This window comes from Chrysochloris asiatica, unplaced genomic scaffold (genome assembly GCF_000296735.1).
Source record: "Chrysochloris asiatica unplaced genomic scaffold, ChrAsi1.0 scaffold00043, whole genome shotgun sequence".
Classification (NCBI taxonomy): domain Eukaryota; kingdom Metazoa; phylum Chordata; class Mammalia; order Afrosoricida; family Chrysochloridae; genus Chrysochloris; species Chrysochloris asiatica.
Window position 1 is genome coordinate 19,507,877 of NW_006408561.1, and position 25,799 is coordinate 19,533,675.

The 25,799-nt window shown below is 40.3% G+C and overlaps 1 protein-coding gene across 8 annotated transcripts in view; it reads right to left on the reverse strand.

The window, feature by feature from the left end:
* TNIK (TRAF2 and NCK interacting kinase) overlaps positions 1-25,799 on the reverse strand; it is a 549,276-nt gene that overhangs the window by 433,956 nt on the left and 89,521 nt on the right. For all 8 annotated transcript variants that reach the window (XM_006861839.1, XM_006861838.1, XM_006861835.1 and 5 more), the window contains exon 2: positions 2,450-2,515. In XM_006861839.1, coding sequence (XP_006861901.1) covers positions 2,450-2,515 — 66 coding nt within the window. The remainder of the gene's footprint in view (positions 1-2,449; positions 2,516-25,799) is intronic.

The window sequence follows — 25,799 nt, forward strand, 5'->3', positions numbered from 1 at the left end:
ATCTCAGGCATCACTGCTTCTCTGGGTAGGGTCCCGCTCTCCGCTCTTCTCACTAGATGGTCCCAGGGACCTCCACTCCTAGACTGGAAAGTTAATCACTCCCTTCCTTGCCATAAAACAGAACTTTTTTATATAGGAGCCTTGCCCAAGTACTATAAAATTTCTACATATGCCCAAAGATAAAAGAAACATACCTCTTCTATAAAAGTGAAATACAACTGATAATGTGAACAATCGTAAGTAAATTTTCTTTGAGTTCACATATCTTTGAATTCAGATTTAATTATTCAATTAAACCTTCAGCTATCAGGACTCAGTTACAGCTGAGTCTAATTATAGTCCTAAAAACTGTTCATGATCAGTATCACTGAAACTCATGGGCTGCTCAAAAACTGAACTCTTAACTGGAAAGAGAATTATATTTCTGATGTTGTTGTTATGTGCTGGGGAGTCAGTTCCAACTCACAGCAACCCTATACAGGGTTTCCAAAGCTGTAAATCTTTATGGGAGCAGAAAGCCTCATCTTTCTCCCACAGAACAGCTGGTAGTTTTGAACTGCTAAAAGTGAGGTTAGCAGCCCAATTCATAACCAATACCCTACCAGAGCTCCTTTTATTTCTGATAAGTCCTCACAAATCCCCACACCATCTCCACTTGAAATCTCATTTGACTAATAATAGAGAAAAGTAACAAAACAATTCTAGGAGCTAGTAAAAGAAGAAGAAAAGAAAAGAAAAAAACCAGGTATCTTGTCCATTCTAAACAAAGTCGCCCCTCAATTTGGAAGCTGCCAGTTTTGTGCCAGCCAACAAGAAAATGTCACTCCTTACAATAATAATGGTAACAGCATAATTGTTAAATACCTTTCCTCTCTAAAAATACCAGATAATCCTTGTCATTTGTTTCCTTTTCCTTATTGTCAGGTGACAAGAAAACAGAATCCTTCTGAATTTTACAAAACTTCTTATCCTTAATTGAAGGATAACACTATTTGTTATCTTTTTGTGCAAGTCTATGCCGAGTGGACAAAGCTGTAAATTGTTTCCCAAATTCATATTCTATACTTGGGAAGCATAGCACAATGGAAAGGCTCTAAGAAATGGCAGTATAAAATGATCACCATGCTACAGAGTTGTTACTCCACATTGACAGCAAATCAGAAGTAATTTTCTATCTAAATCAGAGCTTAATTCATTAGCCCACATTACTTCACAAGTTCAATCCAATTTCTCAAAATGCAGTAACACAATCTTACAACCTAATTATCTTCATTGAAAGTATTTAGAAGCATTTGCTGAGACACTTTCTCTCTGTGTCAGACAGGATCAGCACCAAGTGAACAACTTGAGTAGGTTGTTCATTTCAGAGGTTGACTTCTTAGAAAATAATCTCTTCTTGTAAGGGAAAAATTTCCCCCAGAGTGGACACCAAAGGGTAGCTCCCAGTACCTTAAATACAGGTTTAATTAAATGTCTAGCTATTTACAATTGGATTTAAAAAAACATATTCTCAAAAACATAGTTCAGTATGAATATTATAATCATGATACTTCTACAATAGTTTTTTAATCAACTGAGAGAAGTTTAGGGCTCAGATGTGAAACTTTTAAAAACAGAATGAGAGGTATTCTGTAATGGAAATTCCATCCCATAGCACTGCCACTTAGCAAAATCATAGTTATTTTCCTCAAACTAATCATGAGGAAAAGGTTTGTTTTGAAGACATTTCAGTAGCTCATCCATCAAAACCCCCTAAATTTTAGTCCCCAAACAGCTCTTTTCCATTTCCTCTTGACCACTGGAAGGAGAAATCAACCCACATTTTAAAAACACCATTTTGTTACTGTGTGTGTTGTGTAACTATGAGAAAATACCTTTGGCAAACATTTGGGGGGGACAAATGTGTAAGAACTTCGTATTCTTCAGCCTACTCTCAACTCTTAAGTTTTACTTCAATTATTTCCTCACTTGTAAAATTCATTGCTGCTGTCAGGCCTTTGCTTTGCGAGGTAACCAGTTTTCTTCTAATGTTGTTCACAAAACTCATTTAGCTCCTGCCCTAGGCCAATAACAAATCTCCTTTGCCAGCTGCACAGTTTAATCGCTTAAATTTCTAAAGTAAATGGCATCCGTTGCTCCTTTGAAAACCAGTTCTGGCAGTGATTAAAGGAAACGAAACAGTCAAAGAGCTTTAAATATGCAACATCAGAATTCATGTGTCATATATAAACAGTGTAATGGATAATGAAGGGAAATACCCAAATCGTAGAATCCAGTTTGGGCAATGTGATTACTGAGATACTTAAAGATGGGGAGTCAATTAACAGGTATATTATTTGTTTTATATCTGTTATGAGGCATTTATGAGCAAGTATAGACAGCATTGTTATTCAGCACTCATGAACTAAAATCATCACACATAACCCATGTTCAAATGCAATGAACTTACCTTATAAACCTGTCCATATGTTCCATTTCCAACAAGTTCCACCAATTCAAAGATCCCTGCAGGGTCCTGAAACAAATTAAACACAAAAAAACTCAAAACTATGTTCCAGGCCTGGTTTGAATCAAAAGGAAATATGATTTTAAATAAACAAATAAGTAATAAATTTCCCTTTTGGGGTCTCTTATGTGTTAAAAATAAAAACTATGAGAAATTAAATTTTAATTCAGCTACAATCACGACAACAGGAATTCAATTTGTTTTTATATCTTGTTTAAAACAGACAAAAGAAACAAGAAGAACGGACACATTTCTCATGTCAGAGGAAAACGCATTTGCCAGTACATCAAAGATAAAATGAAGACTCATCATACTACAAGGCTTAATTTTTCAGATATTTCTTTTTGAATTTTCCAAGTTGCTTGTTGTGTTAAATGCAGGCAAAGTGAAGAATGGATGCTGTATTGTGGAGTAATCTTACCTAATAAACTCAATAGTTTCCTACGGAATCAGCAGGCCTACCCCCTCAGAATGTTTCTCTTTAGATTCACCACTACCATCACCTCAGCAAAACACACTTGTTCATGCTGACCTCCAGTTCAGTAAGTTAACTGCAAGATTTAGATGGAAAACTAAACTGGAGATAAATTTAAGATCTTACCACCAAATAATTATCTGCTAACTAACCCTCAGACTCAACTAAACATTAGGGTGTTCAACTGGACCAATAAATAACATTCTTAGCAGTGGAGAAAAGATTGAAGTTGTCAAGGACTTCATTATTCTTGGATCAACTATCAACACTCATGGAAGCAGCAGTCAAGAAATCAAATGACATATTGCATTAGGCAAATCTGCTGTACAAGACCTTTTTAAAGTGTTGAAGAGCAAAGATGTCAGCTTGAGGACTAAGGTGCGCCTGACCCAAGCCATGGTATTTTCAGTAACCTCATATGCATGCAAAAGCTAGACAGTGAATAAGGAAGACCAGAGAAGAATTGATGCTTTTGAGTTATGGTGTTGGAGTAGAATATTGAAAGTGCCATAGGCTGCCAAAAGAACCAATAAATCTGTTTTGAAAGTGCAGCCAGAGTGCTCCTTGAAAGCCAGGATGGCCAAACCTCATCTTTCACACTTTGGACATATTGTCAGGAGGGACCAGTCACTGGAGAAGGATATCATGTTTGGTAAGGTAGAGGGTCGGAGAAAAAGAGTAAGACCCCAACGAGATGGATTGGCCAAGTGGAAGCACCAATGGATGCGTGGCAACAGTAGTGAGGTTGGCCCAGGATCGGGCAGTGTTTTGTTCCGCTGTGCTATGAGTCGGTACTGACTCGATGGCACAGAACAACAACAACACTACTATTATTATTACTGATTTATATCCCAAAGAGTTAGGCTAAAGCCTATAAATTCAACTCAGAGGTAAAAATGAACCTTTACTCCTACCAAATGTTCCTCGGAAACCCTACACAGGGTCAAGATGAGCTGGAACCGACTCAATGGCACTTAACAAAAACAACAATCAACATAGGAGCCCTGGTGGCAATGGACTGTTAATCACAATTTGGAAGTTCAAACCTTAGATAAAAGATGAGGTTGAGTTGGAATCAACTCAACAGTGGGTTTGGTTTCTTGGTTTTGATGGAAGCTTCATTGGGCAGAATTTTTTTTTTTTTTTTAAAGATCTAACTTGAGACTCATTAGCTCAAATGTCCAGAGAGTCCAGGCAAGTAACATAAATGAATGAAAGGGCCTCAGGTAGGTGAAAGTTGCAACAAACTGAGGAAGGCAGGCTTCCTTCAGAGGAGAGAGAAGGATAATGCGTACTTTATTTAGCTGCAGCCAGTAGTTCTGTATCAATACATAAGCACAATATTGCAAGATTAAATGTTTGTCAAAAAAATTGAGCATTTTGTTTAATGTAAGATAAACCATAGCGTTACCAAGAATTAGAGCTGACTTGATGGCACTAGGTTTTTATCTCTAGTCAACACTTAGATGAATGTACTGCCCTATGCTGTTATGGTGGCCAATGAATAGTTTGAACTTTGGATTCACATGGCCCTGGCTTTGCCCCTGGTTCTGAAAAAGGATAGCTCTTGGGAAGAAGAAATGAGGTCCTAACACAGTGCCTTGCACATAGTTGGCAATCTACTTTAATACTTAAAATAATCATCTTGAAGTTGACTAATTTCACACCTTAAGGAGCATTTAACAGCAGGGAGCAAACCCCCTCTGCTATTCATGCAGAGGAGACAAATGAGTTCAAGGTTGACAAGATAGAATTTTTACAGATGAAAAGTACATTAAGACCAAGAAAAGTCCTCTGCTATGTGTCTTTGAAGATCCTACACTGAAAACAAATACAAAATAAAATAAGATAAAACCAAGGTGAGGTTGGGGACAGATTAAGCATTTTAGTCATCGAGAAACATTAGAGCTAGCACTGACCATGTTTTACAAAGTTAGAAGGGCAAGAACCACCATTCTCCAGACACGTGTCCTGATAAATCAGGAAGTGCAGAAGTTACAACTATGCCCCACCTGGCCAGTGAGGTGGGACAGGTGTTCTGGATATAGTCTTCAGACAAAAAGACACTATTTAGAGAACAAGAGCTCTTAGTTGGCCAAGAACTCGTAGGTTAAGAGACACTGTCAAGGCCACCTGGGAGGTGTCAGGATAAGAAAGAAGAATTTTGCTTGTTAAACTACTAGGCCATTTGAGCAGCAGGCTTATTACAAACGGAATTAGAAAGAAATGAGAAAAGGGAGAGGTGGGGGGGCGGGAAGAGCCCATAAATGGTGGCAGCTGCTGTTTGTTTCTATGCTGTGCTTCCTAGTAGTTTGTTTGCTCAGTGGTGTGTCTGCAACAAATTTGAAGACAGCTTCTACATTTGCTTGAAATATCTCAATTGTGTCTGCAACAGCCTTGACTAGCAAAAATAAGAAAGAAAGAAAGTGCAGGGTAGTAAATACTAGCTGCCAAAAGGAGCCAGAGAAACATCACAGAGGCATTAGAGAGAGGAGGGCAGGGACAGAGCCAGGGGGGCAGGGAAGGAGTCAGTCATCCCACCTCATGGATCTCTTCTTGGGACTGGGTTTCTGCAGGCACTGGGCAGTTGACTTCTGAGGCTCTGTCCTCTCCTTGAAAAATCTATTAGTAAGCACACAGAGGAGCAACTCTCGGACTTTTGTCCCAACTGCTGGAAAAGAAAGTCTCTTTATGCAGGGAAATTCAAAGAACTCAGGGCAAAGAATAAAAGGTCCATGGAACTAAAGACCGATAGTGGCCAGCATTCAGTAGACAACCAAACTGAAAACAATCATTGACTTAGGTTACTTCCCTAGGGAAAAGACTGAGAATCTCTGAGATCTGCACACATAGAGTTTGTTGGAAGCAACACTTATCAAGGGAGTGAAGGAAGCAGGTCTGAATAGAAGGAAGAGTGCATTCAATATAATGGAAACATCATTTGACCTCCCAGGGAGCTCTGGAGCAAGGACAAGGCTTCATAGTTGTCCAACCTTGAGATTCCTTTATACTTCACTTCCACTGACTAGTTCGTTGGAAGTAGGAAAGCAGGCTGTCCTTATTTTCCACCCCAGAGGTTATGATCATGGATGAATGTACACTCCTCAGATGAGGATAATTCCAAGAGAAGAATTTGGGTGAGAGACATCACTAGCTGCCTACACTTCCAACAGGTGGATTAATGAATGCCTCAGACCTAGGGAAGGAGTCTGGGTGACACATCACAGTATCCACTACAAGCACATCATGGCTAGAAATGAGTTTGGAATTAGAAGTGAAGACTATAAGAATATATATTCTACAGTGTGCTGACAGTAATGAGAAGTAGCTATATGTAGGGTGGGAGCCATCTGAGACTATAGAAAAGAGGCAGAGCTATTGATCATGGACCCCTCAGTACTGACCCTTACCTCCAATCAGATCCAAATGCCATCAATTATTGTCACTCACGGTAGTCGGGCTCTATAAAGTTACTGCAAACACTGAACTAGTGAATACTGATCTACTACTCATCAATTAAATATAGGATTAGGTTCCTGGGAGCCTTTGGTTAGAAACATTTTGTCAACAGATCAATGTATAATATTATTTTATGTGTGATTTTGTTTAAAGACACCTTGCTGCTGTTGCTAATGGCCATTGAGTTGGTTCCAACTCATAACAAACTTGTATGGGGTTTCTGAGGAGCAGTTGGTAGGTTTGAACCAACAACGTTGCTTACTCAGTATATACTGTTGATTCATTAACATTGAACTCATGGACAACAACACCATAGGTCATGCGCAGTGAAGCTTACCTAATGCACGTATTCTTTCTGTAAGGCACATCATAAACTTCTTCTATTTAGGAACACACAAAAAGCAAGTAAGCATCACTCTTGAGGCCATTTTAAACAGTAAAACCAGCAACAAAATGTACAAAAATGAGAAAAACATGGTAGTCAGTAGGTTGCAAAAAAGAATACTTGTTTACAGTTTAAGAACTGAAACAAGAAGCAAAGTGTTGCCTTGTTTTTGATCTTAACTGAAAACCTACATGTCAGTGAGTGAGATTTTTTTTTTGCTATTCCACACAAATCGGCAAAGGACCACAAAAAGTGCTCTGAATATTGAACTCACTAATTTCCTGAGTCGCAGTACCCTCCCCACTCCTAGGGATATGAAATGAGCCAGAAGCTTCCACAGTGGAATTACTACTGCAACTGACAAAATGCCAACACCAGCCAACTCTACTTCATCATCAAAGTACATTTTTATGATTTGTATATTTTTTACATATGTATTAGAATATTATCTATATGTCTCTATGTAATGTTTCCAAGCCCCAAAGACAAGTAAAGAGTGGATTAATAAAGATGCTGATAATAAAATGCAATAAGGAATATTAAAAAAACAACAACAACAACAACAAAAAACTTACTGAACTTAAGTCCTAATCAACTCATGATGGAGTCATCAGAACAGAATCCTAATGTAGTCAAGGGCTACCTGACTATCCCTAGACCCCCTCATTTTGCTCACTATATGTTGATCATTTTATCTCCAAATATCCACCACATCCATTAATTCCACCCCATTCACATAACAGGCCCTTGTCATCTCTTTCGATGATTACTTGCTTCCAATCAATTCTTTCCTCCCCTCTATCTATTCTCCACACTAATCTTTCTAAAATAGTTTTACTCATGACGTTGTATGCTTTAAAACCCTACATAATGTAGTAGAAATTGGAAATCAAGGTTCTATCATTCTTGAGACCACCTTCATTCATGTTCCATTATTTTTTGCTATAGGCAACTCCCTTCCACCACCTGCCATGTCCGTTACACATCATGTTTAACCATGTCCTCTGGGCCTTGGTTCAAAATGTCTGCCTGCCGAGATTATGCCTTCTGCCATTCTCTACCAAACAAAACCATCTTTGAAAGCTCAGTTCACACACTACCTTCTCTGTGACCGAGCCAAAACCAAAACCACTGCCATTAGGTAATTCTGATTCAAATGGCACTATAGTGCAAATTAAAACTGCTCTTTAGGGCTCCTAGGACTAAAAATCGTTATGGGAGCCGACAGCCACATCTTTCTGTGGAGCGGCTGTTGGATTTAAAGGGCCAACTTTCTGTTTCGAAGCCCAAGGCTCATCCCACATTGCCGCCAGGGTTCCTTCCTCCTCAGTGAAGCCTTCTCAGTTGTTGCCATCGCCTCTCTGCTGCACAGCTCTGTGATAACTGCTATCATATTATGGTCATCCCTCTTACACTTCTCCTTCTTGATAAATGACAAATTCCCTGAGAGTAGGGACTTCAACATATTTATCATTGTATTTCCCAGCCCTTAACATGGTGTCCAACATATAACTGCTGATTAAGGTTGATGTCCCACTTCCAACTCTCCATGACATGTTTAAAAGGAAATTACAAAAATGGAATTAGAATGTAGAGACTAAGGTCTGGCAAACTTAATGCCATTTCGTAATCAATCTAGACAAGCTGTACCCATCACTGCCTCCTCTGTTCCCCTCACTCCATCCCCAATGCACAAAGCTATCACATGCTAAAGCCCACTAGTATTTTCAGTTCTAAAATAAATCTGTAACACCCACTGGTATAAACCATGCTTCATGTGGACTGAGAAGACAGACTGTCAGAATGAGGCCATGAGTAATGCCACAAGGAGAGAATGCTATAACTAATAATCATGTTACAAAGACAGGAGAGCCAAGAAACAAGAATCAGCTTAATTCCCCCTCTTGTGTTTGCTTAGCTGCTTATAAAGCCAGGATGGGCAGCAAGGAAGAAGGTTACATACACCAAGGAGAAAAGAGCAAATCATTGACATTTACCGAAGTCAAGAATCCCTGTTGGCTACACATGACTTTATTCAGATCTTAACCTTTCTTGGAAGCTGAGAAGAGAATTTAATTCTAAGGTAGAGTAGTTTACATTATTTCATAATGAAATATAACTACATATCAAAAGGCAAACTGTTCCCTGAAAGAAAATTGTTAACTTTCTAGCAACTACTGATAAAGGCAAATTTGGATAGTCATTATAATAATTTTTAAAATCAAAATAATAACTAGCGTTTCATGTGCACTTAGGTGCCAGGCAAGGTACGCTGGTAGTTCTGTGGGTTAGGCATTGGGCTGCTAATAACAGGGTTGGTAGTTCACCAGCCACTACACAGGAGAAAGATAAAGCTGTCTGCTTTACAAAGATGTACAGTGTAAGAAGTCTTATGTAGATTTGCTTTAAGTCGGTTTGGGGAGCACAGTGCCTCTGTAGGATAAAGACTGGACTACAAACTACAAGGTTAGCAGTTCAAGCCCACCAGTCACTCTGGAGGAGAAAGACGAGGCTTTCTGCTCCCACAGTTTACAGCCTTGGAAACCCTATACAGGGTCCCTATGAGTTGGAACAGATTTGAAGGCACACAACAACAGCATATGCAAGGCACTGTTGTAAGTGCTTCATATGAAAATTTCATTCCGTTATCACCACTCAATCAAGAGAGTGCTACTAATATCTTTGTTTTACTAATATAGAAGCTTAAGCAGAGATTATACACTTGATTAGACCACACTGCTGGCAAGAGGCAGAGCCAGGATATATGCTGGACTCCAAACTCTGAGCTTCTCTATCTAGTACACCATCAACTTCATGGAATCGGAATTCCTAGACCTTGATTTATCACTTGCTCTCTCTCAGACCCTGGGAAAATTTCAGAACTACTCTGAACCTCAGTTTCTTCATCTTTAAAGTAAGGGCAAATATTATCAACTTAATAGAGTTATTGTAAGGACTATAAATGTGTCTAGACTAGTTCAAAACCTGTTACATAATGCAATCTCAATAAATATTCATTTCTTTTCTTTCCTTTTTTCTATGAGAAAAGTTCATTTAATACATAAGAAAAATTCAGTCTGTAGTCTATAATTTTCAACTAATAAATTTAGTAAGAGAAATTCTCAACCAATAACATCAGATATTTATGGATAAACATGCCCCTTTAGAAATTGGTGAGGCATTTGGAAAGGCAGATTAACTTCTTCAGGCTCCTGGGATGCTGGAATAAATTCTCTCTTCTATCAGCTGATGAAATTTGGATGGCACTGGCAGGCTCTAGTCTGATTTAGCAGCATGGTAGAGAGATTTAGGAGCTGGGGATCAATATTTCCAGTCACTGAGTTATACTTTAATTCTTCCAAGTCCTCTGAATGATACTGGATTTATTGGAACACTAAATAACATCTCCAGACTCATCCCTGAGGATTGAAAAAGGCCAATCCAAATATAGATGGCCACCTTCTTAGCAACATAAAAGGTGATACATATTCCAACCCCTACTTCCTCCTTTAAAAACTGGGAGGGAGCAAGAGCAATGGCCTACACAGACTCCCGACAAACCCTTCTTAAAGGCATAGCCACATGGGATAGCTCCTTTCCCTCATGGTCGCTAATTCTAATTCGTTGGCAGGGTGAACAAGACTGCAACTGAATACAGGTGGTTGTTACAACTCCCAGAATGATACTGACCCCTCCAGATTTCCTTCTGACATCTTCCACATTGTGCTTACTCTAAACTTACTTCAAGAAACCAAAACATTATTTCTCTAAGAGTTGTACTTAGCAGCTATTTTATTCCATTCCAGCCCTAACTGACAAGCATATGCTTACAAAATCAAAACAGAACCAAGAAAACAGGAACCAGAGGAGAACTCTCTATATATCATTTAACTCTTCAGATTTTTCAACACCATTGTTCTTCCAAAAAGAACTAGGAGATACTGCGCTGGCTCATCCCTCCATGGATTCTCCTCCATGCTGCACTCTCAGCCTGACAAGGGATCTCAGTGTTACTTTTGTGCTCATCTTCTCCTTTTCTAGGAACCCTGGTGGCACAGTGGGTTAAGTGTTGAGCTAACTTCAGTTCAAACCCACCAGCTGCTGTGTGGGAGAAAGATGAGGCTGTGTGTTCCTAGTAAGATTTCATCTCAGAAACCCTTAAGGAGCAGTGCTACTGTGTGGGTATGAGTTGGAATCAACTCAATGGCAGCGGGTTTGGTTTTTGGTTTGGAATCTCCTTTCTGGTATATTAGGGTATGAGGGTCTCAGGACTCAAAGGACTTGCTTTACACAATAGTGCTTGTGCAGTCACTAAGGTCTACTTTGTACCTTCCTTATGTATCTGCTTTGTTAATGACTGGGCCTAGATGCCCTGATGCATTGACGGCTGCCTCATGATACCTACAGCCAAAACGGGGAAATAGATAAGAGCAGATAACTACACACACAGTCACGTATTCACAACAATAACAAGCAGCATGTAGAAAAACTACAAGGGGCTTTGAGGGTATAAGAAGGGATTTCAAAAGTTTTTGGAAAAATGGAAAAGATAATGGAATCATAAGAATCTCATATATCATGTGATGCAGATATTATGGACAGGAGTCCCCTAGGTAGTGCAAAGTTTTAACATGCTTCTTCAATAACTGACTGATAATCAGAAGGTTAGAGATGGCAGTTCCTCAGAGGCACCTCAAAAGGAAAGCCTAATGATTTGCCTAAAAAAAAAAAAAAATCAGTCACTGGAAACCGTGTAGAGTACAGTTCTACAGTGACACACATAGGGTCACCATGAGTCTGTGTCAACTATCAACTGTTTTATTTTAATATGACACATATAATATCTTCATTAACATACTGGCCCAAGCCATAATCTCAAGTGGAACAGAGAATTCAAGTCAAAACAAAATAAAGGTAAAACTTTGGTAGCTGAATTTTCTCATTTGACCATTTGCATTAAACAAATTAAACTACACTGAGCCATCAGAGGGTTAGCCCCAAAAGGTTAGAGTTCAAGTCTAGATGAGGCTCTTTGCTAGCTAAATAACCTTAGGCAAGTTATTTGACCACTCATATGATGCTATTTTCTGTAAAATGGTCAATACTACTTGGCCCGTCTTCTTTGTGGAGTTGCTTTCTGCACATATCTATGTGAAGGAGTTAGGTAACCTCATAACTTCACAATATCAAGCACTGTATTATGGCGGCCAGTCTGCATGCAAGACAACTCCAGAACCGCTACAGCTGTACCTGACTTAGTTATTGGTGTGTTATTACCAATACTAACTTCTTACTGGCCACAGCTAGTTCTAACAAAGTCTCATGGAGCCACTGCCCCCAATGTTGACAGCACTGAGCTAGACTACCCCGCTTTCAGGACATGGAATCTCCCTACTTCCTGTTTGGTGTGTTGTTTTGTTCTACCTGTTACTGTGAAGCAGCCAGTAGTATAACAGCTTCCTACATACCTGCCACTACTCACCTGCCTCACCAGGACTCTGGCTGCACCAGCCTGTCCTCACAAAGGCAGCCTTCCGAAGTGGGAAACTCAGAATTAGATTTGAATCCTGGCTCTTCAGATTAATAGCTGTGAGGCCTTAAACTACAGTAATCATCACCGCTAACATCGGAATAGTCAATGGCCTAAATGCTTTATACACATGTTTTTATTTAATCCTTATAACAACCCCCAATAATAGATATAACTAACCCCAAATTCAGATGAAGAAAGTAGGGCTTAAAGTAATTAAACAACTTGCCCAAGTTTAAATACTAAGTGGTGACGACCAAACTGTAAAGTGATGATAAAAATACCTCCCATGGAGGATTGTTCTGAGGATCAGAAAGAACATATATAAAGCATTTAGCACAATGCATGGAAGTGCTTAATAAATAATACACTACTACTATAATTGTTGCTACTCCGTGATGTTATTAAAAGTTGCCCAAGGTCATAGCATTTGTCAGAAGTAGAGCCAGAATTTAGATTCAGATATTTTGAATCTAAGTCTGTCATTACTCACGTCTCTACAAGTGGCTAATACTGAAATGAACTTGGGGTTGCAAGGGATGGTGAACACTTTGCAGTTTAACAACAGAGTCAGAGAAAGGCGGAGACCTCCTAACCACAGTGTCACAACCAGCCAAGTGGTTGGGGACACGAAGCCAGAGCACCCTTGCGCTTGGTCCCCTGCCTCCCCATCAGAGCCTAAAGCCCCTGAGGGGAGGACCAAGAAGAGCCTTAGATTTCTATCTGACCCCACCATTTCGTTTTCTCTTTACCATCAGCTTAGAGTCCTGGTGTGGCACCGTGCTAGGATAAGCACTGGACTGCTAACTGCAAGGTCAGCAGTTCAAGCCCACCTGCTGCTCCTTAGAAATCCTGTACAGGGTGGTAATGAGTCAGAACTGACTTGACAACACTTAACAACAACAGGATGAGCACTTGTTACTTCACTGACAGTGAGAGGCAGTATGCCATAATTGCTAAGACTACGGACTTGAGAGCCAAAAGCTCAGATGTGAATCCCAGATCACCCTACTGACTAGCTTTCGACTAGCTGGGCATGTTATATTTCATCCCTCTGAATCTCAGTTTCCTCAGTTATAAACAGTAATAATAGTTGCACCCAACTTATAGGATTATTTAACAATGAAAATAATTAACATTTAACAATGTCTGGCATGGTGTAAGTGTTCAAAAAGTGTTTGCTATCCATTCTTTATCTGAGAATGATGAACTCCAAGAAAGAATGACTTCATTGGTTTGGGTCACTGCAGTATCTCTAGTTCCTAGAACACCGAATGAAATATTCTATAGTTACTCAATGAATACTATATGAATGAATCAAGTCTACACATCACATGTTTGGCTGTAGACAGACACAAAGCAATAAGATCTCTGACATTTGGAGCACATATTTCTGAAATTTTATCAACAACACCCTTCTCACTTTACAGAAGAGCAAAGTGAGGCCCAGGAAAGCTCTTAGAATCACAAACTTTTATCAAGATGACTTTGGTGACGTTTCCAATGTCACACCAAATTACAGATGGGGGTGACATTAAGACTGAACTCATTAGTCTTCCTCTCTGTCCACAGAAACCTTTGATAGACCAAAACTTCACTATCTTTCAAATAGTGGGTCTGGAGGGGAAGGCAGCAGGGCAGTGGGGAGGAGGACTCAGTAAGACAATTTGTAAGCCACATATATGTGACAACATAGCAGATAAATGAAAGTTTCCACAATACTATATTTCTCATGAAGTGCCCAGCCTTTTATATCCATACTAACAGTGAATTGGGTTATAAGTAGCTCCTAATTGAGGAAAACAAAGAATTCTACATAAATTGATTGTTGTCCACTGGCTTATATTGGGAAAGTAAGCAATATTAATAACATAAAACTAAAAGAGAAATAGTCCATGAAGGACTTAATTGCATTAAGGACTTAAGAGTCCTTAATTTTTTAAGGACTTAAAAGCATTAATTGGAATATTTTGTTCTGATGTTGTGCATGGTTCTTTTGACCCTTTGTCAACTCTTGAGACTCACTGGCCATGCCCTCTCATGCTTCCTACCCCGGAGAGCCAGGTTTGGCTATGCACAGGGAGATGCACCTAGGATCAGGGAAAGGCAGAGTACTAGGCCAGACGGCAGATTTTGGACAAGGATAACTATCTTCACCTTCCGGAACTTTCCTCAACTCTCCACAGTCTGTTCAAACTCAAATAATGCAAGTTCCTCTAAAGGTCAATATGCACTTAGAAGACTGCCCCCCATGGCCCCTCCCTCCCTCATCAGGTTGTTGTAGAGATTAGACAGCTGTTGTGGGAAATGTATCATACAGTTTACAGAGATATGCAAACATTCCAGCAACACGAGGTCGGAAATGATGGGAAACAGACTAGCAAAGATTCTGGCACCCTGCCTTTATAAAGAGGCTTAGATGAAGGGAAAAGATAGCAATCATGGCAGATGGACTTTAAAGACGAGAACTGATTACCTAAATAATTAAGGAAAAAAGATTAGGAAACCATCCAAGGTTCTACTTTGGAAAGAAGAGCCTCAACTGCACCATTCCACAGCAAGTACTCACTTAACCACCTGCTTACAGCAAACCAAGGAAACTCAGGTCTTCTTGAAAGCATTCTTAGTAGTTCTTCCCACACCTACATGCAACCATACAGATGGCAACAGGTAAAGGTGTAACTAACAAGCAATGGTGGCACAGTGGGGTGAGCAGTGGGCTACACACCAAAAGGTTGGTGGTTTGTGTGGCACTGTAGGATAAGCTACACAAGGTTGGAAGAAAGCTGAGACCATTTGCTTCTGTTACAGTCTCTAAACCCCTATGGAGCAGTTCTACTCTGTCCTACAGGGTCATTATGAGTCAGAAATGATGCCATGGCCATGGGCTTGGTTTTTCAGAGGTATAAGTAGTAAAGGGGCCCAACTATGGTCTAAGTCTAATGAAGTGTGAGCCTACTTTACTAGATGCTTGCCTCTATACCTCTCCCTCCCACCACAACCCCAAGACAACAAAAAGAGCTCCATCCTTGTTCCTTTGCACGGGGACCTACCTATGAGGTTTAGGGGAGAACAGGACTTGGGCATATTGGAGAGGGGAGGGCCAATGCCTTTCTGCTGGGGTTTTAGGCACTCTCAGACATACTGGCTGGTGGAATCATCTGCTGCTCTCCCACTTCCAAAGCCTCCTAGGAACGACCAGGGCAGGATCATCTGGCAGATGGCTATACCGGTCCAGTCCACTCTATTATGCAAGTTTCGGAGCATCACCATTAATGGTATGATGGCTGGTCAGTAGCCCCTTTTATATGGATTGCTTATAACACCCTTTCATGTGCATCCTTTTTTAATTTCTTCAGAGTCTTTATCCTCATGACTGCTAACTAGCATGAAGGCTATACAAGTTGGCTTGCTTGCTTGTTTGTTTGACAAGGCAGATAATATTTTCTTGAATAGGGTTCAAGGATCTAACAGCTTTTCACACAGATTCAAGAAGCTGAAGCTCAGTTTCTCTGTGTCCCTTCTGGTTTCCAAGGGTGTTGGACTCCTCTCTTCAAATAAGTTTTGGAACACTGGGTTAAAAGATGACTGGTTTAACACTGTCCTTACTACATAGCCTCTCAGAGACGAGACTTCGATGTCCTGATGTAACTTGTGAATTTCCAAGACGGCGCACAGAATAAAATACCCAAACTGCTTATCTGTTGTTGTTAGGTGCCGTCGAATCGGTACCGACTCATAGCGATCTTATACACAGCAGAACGAAACACTACCCGATCCTGGACCTACCTCACTACTGTTGCCACACTTGAGTCCATCAATGCTGCCACTTGGCCAATGCATCTCGTTGAGGGTCTTCCTCCTTTTCTCTGACCTCCACCATACCAAACATGTTATCCTTCTCCTGTGACTGGTCCCTCCTGACAATATGTCGGAAGTATGAAAGAAGAAGTTTGGTCATCCTGGCCTCCAAGGAGCACTCTAGCTGCATTACTTCCAACACAGAGCTGTTGGTTCTTTAGCAGCCCATGGCACTTTCAATATTCTCCTCCAAAACCACAACTCAAAAACATCAATTCTTCTATGGTCTTCCTTATTCACTGTCCACCTTTCGCATGCATATGAGGCTACTGAAAATATGTAGAAGACGTTTAAAGCAAATTTTTAGCTTCTTTAGGCACTGGTGTGTGGAGCTCAGGTTTCCAGTCCCAGTCCTGCTTAACCAAAACTTGCATATTAAGTTACTGTACATGGACAGCTCAATCCTACCCATATCCACTGTCCTCTTATTTCTTAGAAAGAAAGTCTCGATGTTATTTTTAAAGCAATGCATCTAGCTAAAACACTGCATATTCTAGTCTCCTTAAAGCTAGGAATAAACATAAACCTTAATTCGGGCCAATGGTTTGTATACAAAATTAGTGTGTGGGACTTTTCAGAAGGACTGCTCAAAAAGAGCTGGCTTAGATGAGGGGAAAGCTAGTTTGTCCTTGCTTTTCCTCCTTCCTGCTGTTTGGAATGCAGATTTGATGGCTGGAACACTGCAGCCATTTTGACCTTGAAATGAACTTGAGAATGGAAGCTTTATGGCATCGTGTTAGGGCAGAACTATAAAATGACTGTAAGTATCTGGTGTTCATGGATCTACCATAACATGTCACCTCAGGACTGCTTACCCATGACAGAGAAATTAACTCAATTTTCCTGATATTTTGTTGAATTTGACAAATTTGAGTTTACGTTGAAACTTCTTCACATTTAGACATTAATCCTTTACAACCTGTCTTTAGTCATAAACTTCTGGTTCAAATCATACATTTCATCTCACTAATTTACCTGAGAAAACAGAGTAAAAGAATGTTTGCAAACACTGCTAACCTAGACTAAGAACTGATCTGGGGCTGTTAGATGACTCGCCTGCCCCATACAGATGTTATTTCATTCTTAGGTGATTTCATTTGGTTAAAGCTATTGGCCTGAAAAATGTTCATGTTCAGGGTCAGGGTGCATATCATAGTAAACTCTATGATGCAACAGGTCATTGGGTGAGGGTCAAGACGGCAGAAAGAGGAGGCGGTCCTGAGGATAAAAAGCAATGTTTACACTTCTGAACAGTTTTAAGCCCACTTCCTAAGCAGACTTTCCTCTACCTTCAGGCAAGGAAAGAATCCAGGAGTGATAATAAACTAAGGTTTAGTGTGGGGAAGCTGAGGTCAACATCCTCATTCTCCTTCCTTTGCTCACCTCCTAGCCTTATCACTTCTCTGGTCCTCCAAGGTCATGATAGCATCTTCTAGAAACCAGTCCAGATACTTGGCAAAGCAGGCGACAGTCACTTCACACAGCTCAGGATGAGGATGGGAGGGGACTGGAGAAATCAAGGCAGGCTCACAACCATTTTGCACTTGATGCTCTTATTGTCACTGCTGTGCCCAACCAGCTAGCAAGCCCAGAAGTGTGGAAACATTAGGGTCAATGGAGCTCCCTCCCCAGAAGGCTCCCTGGAATTCTCTATGGTCAGTACAGTCTCTTGGTTTCTGCAAGGCTCAGCTTTCTCCATCTTTAACACGAAACAATGCTGTGTGCTCACAGGGTGCATCTAAGGATCTTGTGAGTTAAAGAAAAAGACATAACTGCCACATAAGAGGTGCCCACAAATGATCTATTCATGTTTATACCGCAATCTTTCTTTAATAAAGCCTTCCTCTCCATCGGCCTGTTGGGCTTTGACAGTCATAGAAGATGTTCATTATATATTCCAGTCCTCCTCCTCTGAGCAATTCCCACCCCCTAGTGAAACTGAGTGTGGCCATGGGGCTTGCTTTGGCCAATGAAATGTGAGTGGAAGTGATGTGCTACTTCCAGATGCCATTTTCCACTTGCCTATGTGACTCCAAGGCACATAACAACAACAACAAGGTGAGTCACTGCAGTAACCATGGAGCATATGTATCAATGAAGCCTCAGTCTGTGTACCCGTAGCTAATGAACAGAGAGTCCTCTACTCACTCATTCTGTATAAATGGCACTGTCATGAAATATACTTTAACTAGAATTAAGTCTCTAAGAAAAACAGGAATCGTTTTTAGTTACAGCATAGGCTATTCTGACTTGACAGAACAGAAATGATCTCTAATTAGTCATAATCATATACTTGTCTGTTTGTTATACTATGATGGCTGGTGTTTTGCTGTGATGCTGAAAGTTACGCACCAGTATTTCAAATACCATTAGGACGATCTATAGTGGACAGGTTTTCAGTGGAGCTTCCAGGCTAAAACAGGTTAGGAAGAAAGATTTGGCAATCTGCTTATGAAAATTAATCAATGAAAACCCTGTGGATTAAGACAGCATATTATCTGACTGGTTTTTTTTTTGTTTTTTTTTTTTTGCTTTCTACATGACATCAAGAGAAATCAATCAGAGGGAAGAACATCAAGTTTGGTGGGGAAGTGGGCCAGCGATGGCAAGTGAGCCCCTTGTTAAGATGGAATGATACACTGCCACAATGATGGAGATTATGAGGATAACACAGGACTGAACAACATTTTGTTCTGTTGCATAAAATCCCATGAGTCACAGTCAATTTAGTGACAGCTACCCATCTTCTATCCATCTACAATGCTGTATGAGTTCTGAAACAATATTTGACAAGAGTCACTTTTCATGGGGTATCTCCTATACCCCAAGAAACTGTTCAAGACAGTTAAGAAAAGTTATTTTATTTTAATCTGTATCAATCCTGTGAAGAGGAGTAAACTAAGACCAAGAGAGTAACCTCTGAAAGATCACTGTCTGATACTAAAATTCATCTTCTCCCCACTGTCTGCAACTTGCAACATCCAATCACAGCCCTGAAAACAATAAAAATTCTTACAAAGCTGGCTGATAAGACAAGAATATCATGAACCCCTTAGTTATCCACCCCTAATGTTGGAGTCTTGGTGTGTTCTGATAATGTGCTGGACTGCAAGGTCAGTTTGAACCACAAGGTTGGCAGTTCAAAGTTACCAGCCACTCCTTGGAAACCCTATACAGGGTTGTTAAGAGTTGGAACCAACTCAACGGCACTTAACAGCATTGTTGTTGTTATTTGGCCTTGAGTCAATTCCAACTGACCCCGTGTAAACAGAATATAACTACTCCCATAAGGCTGTGTCTCTTTGGAAGCAAGTCTATCTTCCGAAGTGAGTTCTAATCGACAGCCTTTCAACTAGTGGTTTTTCTTAAGTGCTGTTGAGTTGGCTGCAACTCATAGCAATCCTGTATAGGGTTTGCAAGGAGCAGCTGGTAGGCTGGAACTTCTGAGCTTGTATTAGCCGTCCAGTGCTTATCCTTCGAGTCGGTTCTAATTCACAGTGACCCTGTATAAGGTTTCTGAGGTTTTAAATCTTTGTGGGAGCAGGAAGCCTCAGATTTCTACTGTGGAACAGCTGGCAGGCTCGAACTACGGACCTTGTGGTTCATAGTCTAGTGCTTATCACTAGAGTCACTGTGCTCCACATTCTTATCCTACGGTGCCATATTTCAACTTGTAGTCAGATGCTTAACTGTCTGTACCACCCAGGGACTCCTACTCACCTCTGCTTCCAGCAAAAAGACCAGGACCTAAAATGGTATCTGCTTTCAAGTTGTTGACCACATTCTGCATGGTCTAACCAGAGCATGCTGGGACTTGTAGTCACTACCTGGTCTGAGACAGCAAAACTGCAAGTCCCTTGACTGCTCCTGAGTGCCTTTGAACTCAAAATCTGCTTTTAGAGCCACTGTCAAGGTAACCTAGCAGCTCTAAACAACTAATTGGGCAACATTCTCTGACTGCTGGCATGAACAGTTATAAATCTCAGCATCACCCTGACAACCTGACTGGAATGCTGGTTATTCACACAAAGAAAAACTCTGCTCCATTGAGACCAGGGTTGCAATTGCTCTCTACTCCACTTTTTCCCATTACAAATTGCTACTAAAAAACAATGCTTCTTTTAAGTAAGTTTGTAACTCTTCTGTGGAAAAACAGCATATCTTAGCCTAGGAAAAAATTTGCAAAGAAGGGGATAGAGGGAGTAATACATTCTTTATTGCCACAGGCAAAGAGATTTTATTAAGACAAGCTGTGTGCAAACAACAGTAAAGGTCATTGTGGTGTAAGGGACCTATAAGTAGGCCAAGAAACCCTATGGAGATGTTAACAGTTGCAGCCCCAACAATGGATCCTAGCAGTTAGGTTATGTTACATCAAAATCTCAAACACCCACCGTTGTCTAGTTGATTCCAACTCATAATGGTCTGATAAGACACACTAGACCTACCCCCATGGAGTTTCCAAGGCTATAAATCTTTACAAAAGTAGACTGCCCATCTTTTCCCCAAGGAGTGGCTGGTGGGTTGGAACTGCAGAGCTTTGGGTTGTCAGACAAGTATTTTAAGCACTGCACCACTAGGAAAGTATGCTCATTTTCTGGGCAGCAACAATGTGCTATCATAGGATCTTCCTTCCAACTGTTCCAGAATTCCTTTGCCTACTCGACTCCACTTCTACCTCAGTCTCTTTAAAGCTACAGTATATTATTTCTTCACATATCAGCTACAGCCAACTGTGCACATTGCCAGAAGATGTCCTATGTGTTCATATGTTCTCTGTCGTTGTTCCCTTATTGTCCCTGCTACTCGGATTATTCTTTCATCCCACTCTATTCATCAGAGTCTTACCAGTCCTCTGAGCTCCAACTTAAATCATATTTCATAGTAAGATCTTCCCTTTAAAGTCCGATCAAGCGTGTTTCACCTGTTTTACCTCACTGAGAGGTATGTGTAACAGTCATGTAGCATAGCAGCATGACTAGCAGTTTGTGGATCAACAGATCAAGGGTTTGAATGTGGCTTTGACATGTACCAGTTGTGCCATCTTTGAAAAAAGATTACTTAATCTCGTTAAGCCATAATTTCTTCTCATTAAGCAGAATCCTACTCAAAGTACGGGTCATGACCAGCAGCATCCACAACACCTGGGAGCATATTAGAAATAAAGAATATTAGAGTCTACTCAGACCTTCTAAAAACCAGGATTAACAACTAACAAGTTCCCCAGGTAACTCAAAAACCTCAAACGCATATTAATATTCTCAAAGTACTGATAAAACACTACTTATACCACAATATGATGGTTTGTTTAATACAGAGCTCTGAACTGGTTCACTGTGGTTTGACCTCCTGATGAGAATTTGCTTTTCCACTCTAGATAAAATGAGTTAGAATCTAGATTATAACAAGATTTCCAGGAGATTATGTGATTATGGAATATATACATAGGGGCTTCAAAAAGTTCTTGGAAATGTTTCATTATGTTTTCATTTTATTTTTCCATAAACTTTTTGAAGCCCTCTCATATATATATATATATATATATATATATATATATATATATATATATATATATACATATACAGTTGCTATTATTGTTCTTGCAAAGTGCTTTAGAATTGGTTCTGACTCATACCAACTCCATATAGGGTTTCCGAGGCTTTTAATTTTCCAAGGAGCAGAATGCCTCATCTTTGTAACTTTGAAAATATATATCTTTGTACATACATTTGTTGTTGTTAAGTCCCATCGAGTTGGTTCCGATGCATAGCAACCCTGGATAAGATTTCTGAGGAGTTGACCATGCAGTTTAACTGGACTGCAAACCACAAGGTCAGTGATTCAAGTTCACCATCCACTCCATGGGAGAAAGATGAAGCTTTCTGTTCCGGAGATTCACAACCTCATCAACTCTATATAGGGTTGTTATGAGTAGGAATTAACTTGATGGTACTTAACAACAACAACAACAACATATATATGTGTGTGTAGAGAGAGAGAGTCCTGGTGCGGTGCTATATAAGCAGAGACTACTAATTGCAAGGAAGGTAGTCCAAACCCACCAGCTGTTCCTTGGAAACCCAATACAGGGTCACTCTGAGTCAGAACCAACTCAACAGCACCTTACAACAACAATATATACATACACACATATACATATTATTGTTGTTGTCAAGTGCCATCAAGTCAGTTCTGACTCACAGTGATTCTATGCAGTGTTACTGAAGAGTGGCTGATGGGTTTGAAGTACCAAGCTTTTGGTTTAAACCGACCTTGCAGTTCAGTGCATTACCCTGCAGTGCTGTACCATGACTCCACATATATATGTTCAGAGACCATGCTCTGGTAGCGTAGTGGTTACAAGTTGAGCTTCTAACCCCAAGGTCAACAGTTCAAAACTACAGTGATTCCAGGGGAGAAAGATGAGGCTTTCTGAGACCCTATACAGCATTGCTATGAGTCAGAATCGACTCCAGTCATATACATATAGTTTGTGTGTGTGTGTGTGTGTGTGTGTGTGTGTGTGTGTGTAATCAGGTATAACTAAATGCACATGTGTCTCCTATTGATTTTTTCTTTGTAGACCCTGACTGATTCTTTTATTCTCACCAAACCACTGTGAAAGTGTATGTACGACGCCCAGCAAAGAGTCTGTTACATAACCAATCCTCACTAACTGTAGAAATAAGTACATCATAAATTGAATTGCCTGGTGTTAAGAAGGATTCAGATATATGTCATAAGCTTGCCTGCTAGGAGCATGTCTAATTAATAACATATTAAAATGTGTGAAATATCAATGAAGAGGTATGAGAGGATTATGGATTAAAAAACTTCATCATTTACACTTTTTCTGACTTTGAGCAAATCCACTGAGGCCACTGCCAACCTCTCATAATTGTGCTAAAGTTGAAATGAGACATATTTTGTCTCATGAAAGAATTTTGCCAAATACAGAGAAATGATTGAGTTCATTTTTACTACTAAATAGCAAAATGAAGTGCGTTCATCATACATTCTCCACACCTTATCAACTCAAGAGTGACATGAGAAGGGTATCTGGCAGACAAAATATCACATTCCAGCTACCACAGTATCATATACAGCCCATCCCATTTTAAAGGATTTAAAGCTGGACTTTCAGTAGGAGGAGGGAAGAGAAGTCTGAGGAAGCAACTTTATCTTTGCCTTTTCGACTGACTAACATGATCATTGTTATGGATTGAATTGTGTTCCCCACAATTATTTGTTGGAATCCTAACACCTACACCTGTGGATATAACCCTAACTGGAAATTGGGTTTCATTGTTACATTGATTAAATCACACCCAAGTAGGTGGGTTCTAAATCTAATCACTTCTGAGTTATAGCGAAAGCAGAAAAGACACACAGGAGAAAACAGATTATCAAGTTAGCATCACCAAAGGAACCAAGAACCAACAAGGAAAGATTTGCTATGGCCAAGACCCTGATTTGGATGTGTAAAGAAATAAATTTCTGTTCTTTAAAGCCACCCATTCTAGGTATTCCTGTTTATAGCAGCAATAAGTAGTAAGTCATTCAGAAATGCTACAAAAGGGTGAGAGAGGCCAGTGTGGGTCCTACTGGATAAGGACCCTTGTGGTAGGCTTGGGGCAGCTCCACTCCAGAGACTTGTTATTGTTGTTGTTAAATGCCAGCCAGTTCCATCTCACAGATATCATGTATAAGGTTTCCAAGGAGCAACTGAGTTTGAACCACTGACCTTATGATTCAAACAGACCTTGCAACTCAACACATTATCCTACAGTATCACACCAGAACTCCATATTCATTGTTGTTTTGTTAAGTGCAGTTGAGTCAGTTCAGACTCATAGTGACCCTGTAATATAGGGTTTTCAAGAAGCAGATGATGGGTTTGAACTGCTGACCTTGTGGTTCACAGTGCAGTGCTGATCCTACAGTGCCACACCAGAAGGCCTCCCACTTAGGTGAAAGCAATGAAGGGAGTCCTGAGGACTGTGTGTTGCCAGGGGACCAGGGCAGGAGCTTGGGACTGGCTGGAGTTGTAGGGAAGCTGCTCTGATAAGAAATCAGGGAGTATTTGTAAAAGGAACCGTGACCACTGTCATCCAGTTCTCAAGAACTATGCTCGTGAAGGCAGAAGAAATGGAATTTAGAGAACCCTCCTCTAAACAGCTAGATAGTCAGACACCAGTGTAAAATGCTCAGAGTTCATACGACTAGGAAACCAATACAGACTGACACAGTCTAAGAAAGTTGAAGGGAGAAGGTAGGCATCAGGCTGGACTTTGAAACACAAACCAAGACTGGACAAGCAGAGCAAGATGAGAATAGGGGATAAAGTTGCCTTTTTAATGGCAGCATAATGGTTACGGGTCAGAGAGCTAGCCTCAAATTCAGCAATTCAAAACTACCAGCCATTCTGCAGGAGAATGATGAAGCTTTCTACTCTCATGAAGATTTACAGCCTCAGAAACCCTATACAGGGTCGCTATGAGTCAGAAATGACTCCAAGGAATACCACCATCACGACCACCATCATTTCTGTCAGAAATGACAGGAGCCAAGAAGCATGTCACTTCTAGGACAGGACCTTCATTCAGCAACCTGTGTTATATTTTAGAACCCATGGTTCCAAGAGCATTTCATAGGCAAAGATATTTCAAATATTAAATACGAGTTCATAAAGTCATGACAAAATGGCAGGTACAATGCACATAAGATGAAAAATATAAAGCCATTAATTCTTCTTTATTTTTTTTCTATCTATTCTTTTTTTTTCCCCCTAATACTATTTTAAGTCTCTCTTCTCTCACATGCCAAAGAAACATAAATCCTACTGCTATAATAATTTGTTTAAAGGGCCCTATTGCACAATGGTTACATGTTTGGCTGCTAACCACATGGTTACTTGTTTGAATCCACCGAGAATGCTCCTTGGAAGTGAGGATGGCAAGATTTCATCACTAGTATTTTAGACATACTGCCCGGAATAGCCAGTCCCTGGGGAGGAACAGCATGCTTGGTAAAGTGGAGGGTCAGTGAAAAAGAGGGAGACCCTCAACGAGATTGACTGATACCGTGGCAGCAACAATGGGTTCAGACATCACAATTGTGAGGATGGTGCAGAGCTGGACACGTACCATGTTTTCTTGTGTTGTGCATAGGGTCACTCTGAGTCAGAACCAACTTGAGGGAACATAACAACAACAAAGGAGAAAGACCTGCAATCTGTTCCTATAAAGATTACAGTTTATGAAACCCTATGGGGCAGTTCTACTCTGTCTTACAGAGTTGCTATGAGTCAAAAGTTGACTCAGTGGCACATAACAACAACAATAATAATTTACTTACATTTATCTTTCATGCTGTGGGTTAATGAGCTTGACTGCAAAATTGGTTTGAATTGCAAGGTCGATGGTTCAAGCTCACCAGCCAATCCTTGGAAATCCTATACAGGGTCGCTATGGGTCGGACCCCACTGATGACATTTAACAGCAACAATAGTCCACATTGATCTATGTCTTCCCCCTATTCCCTTCCTTCCCTCTCCAATGAAACAACAGACTCTCTTCATTTT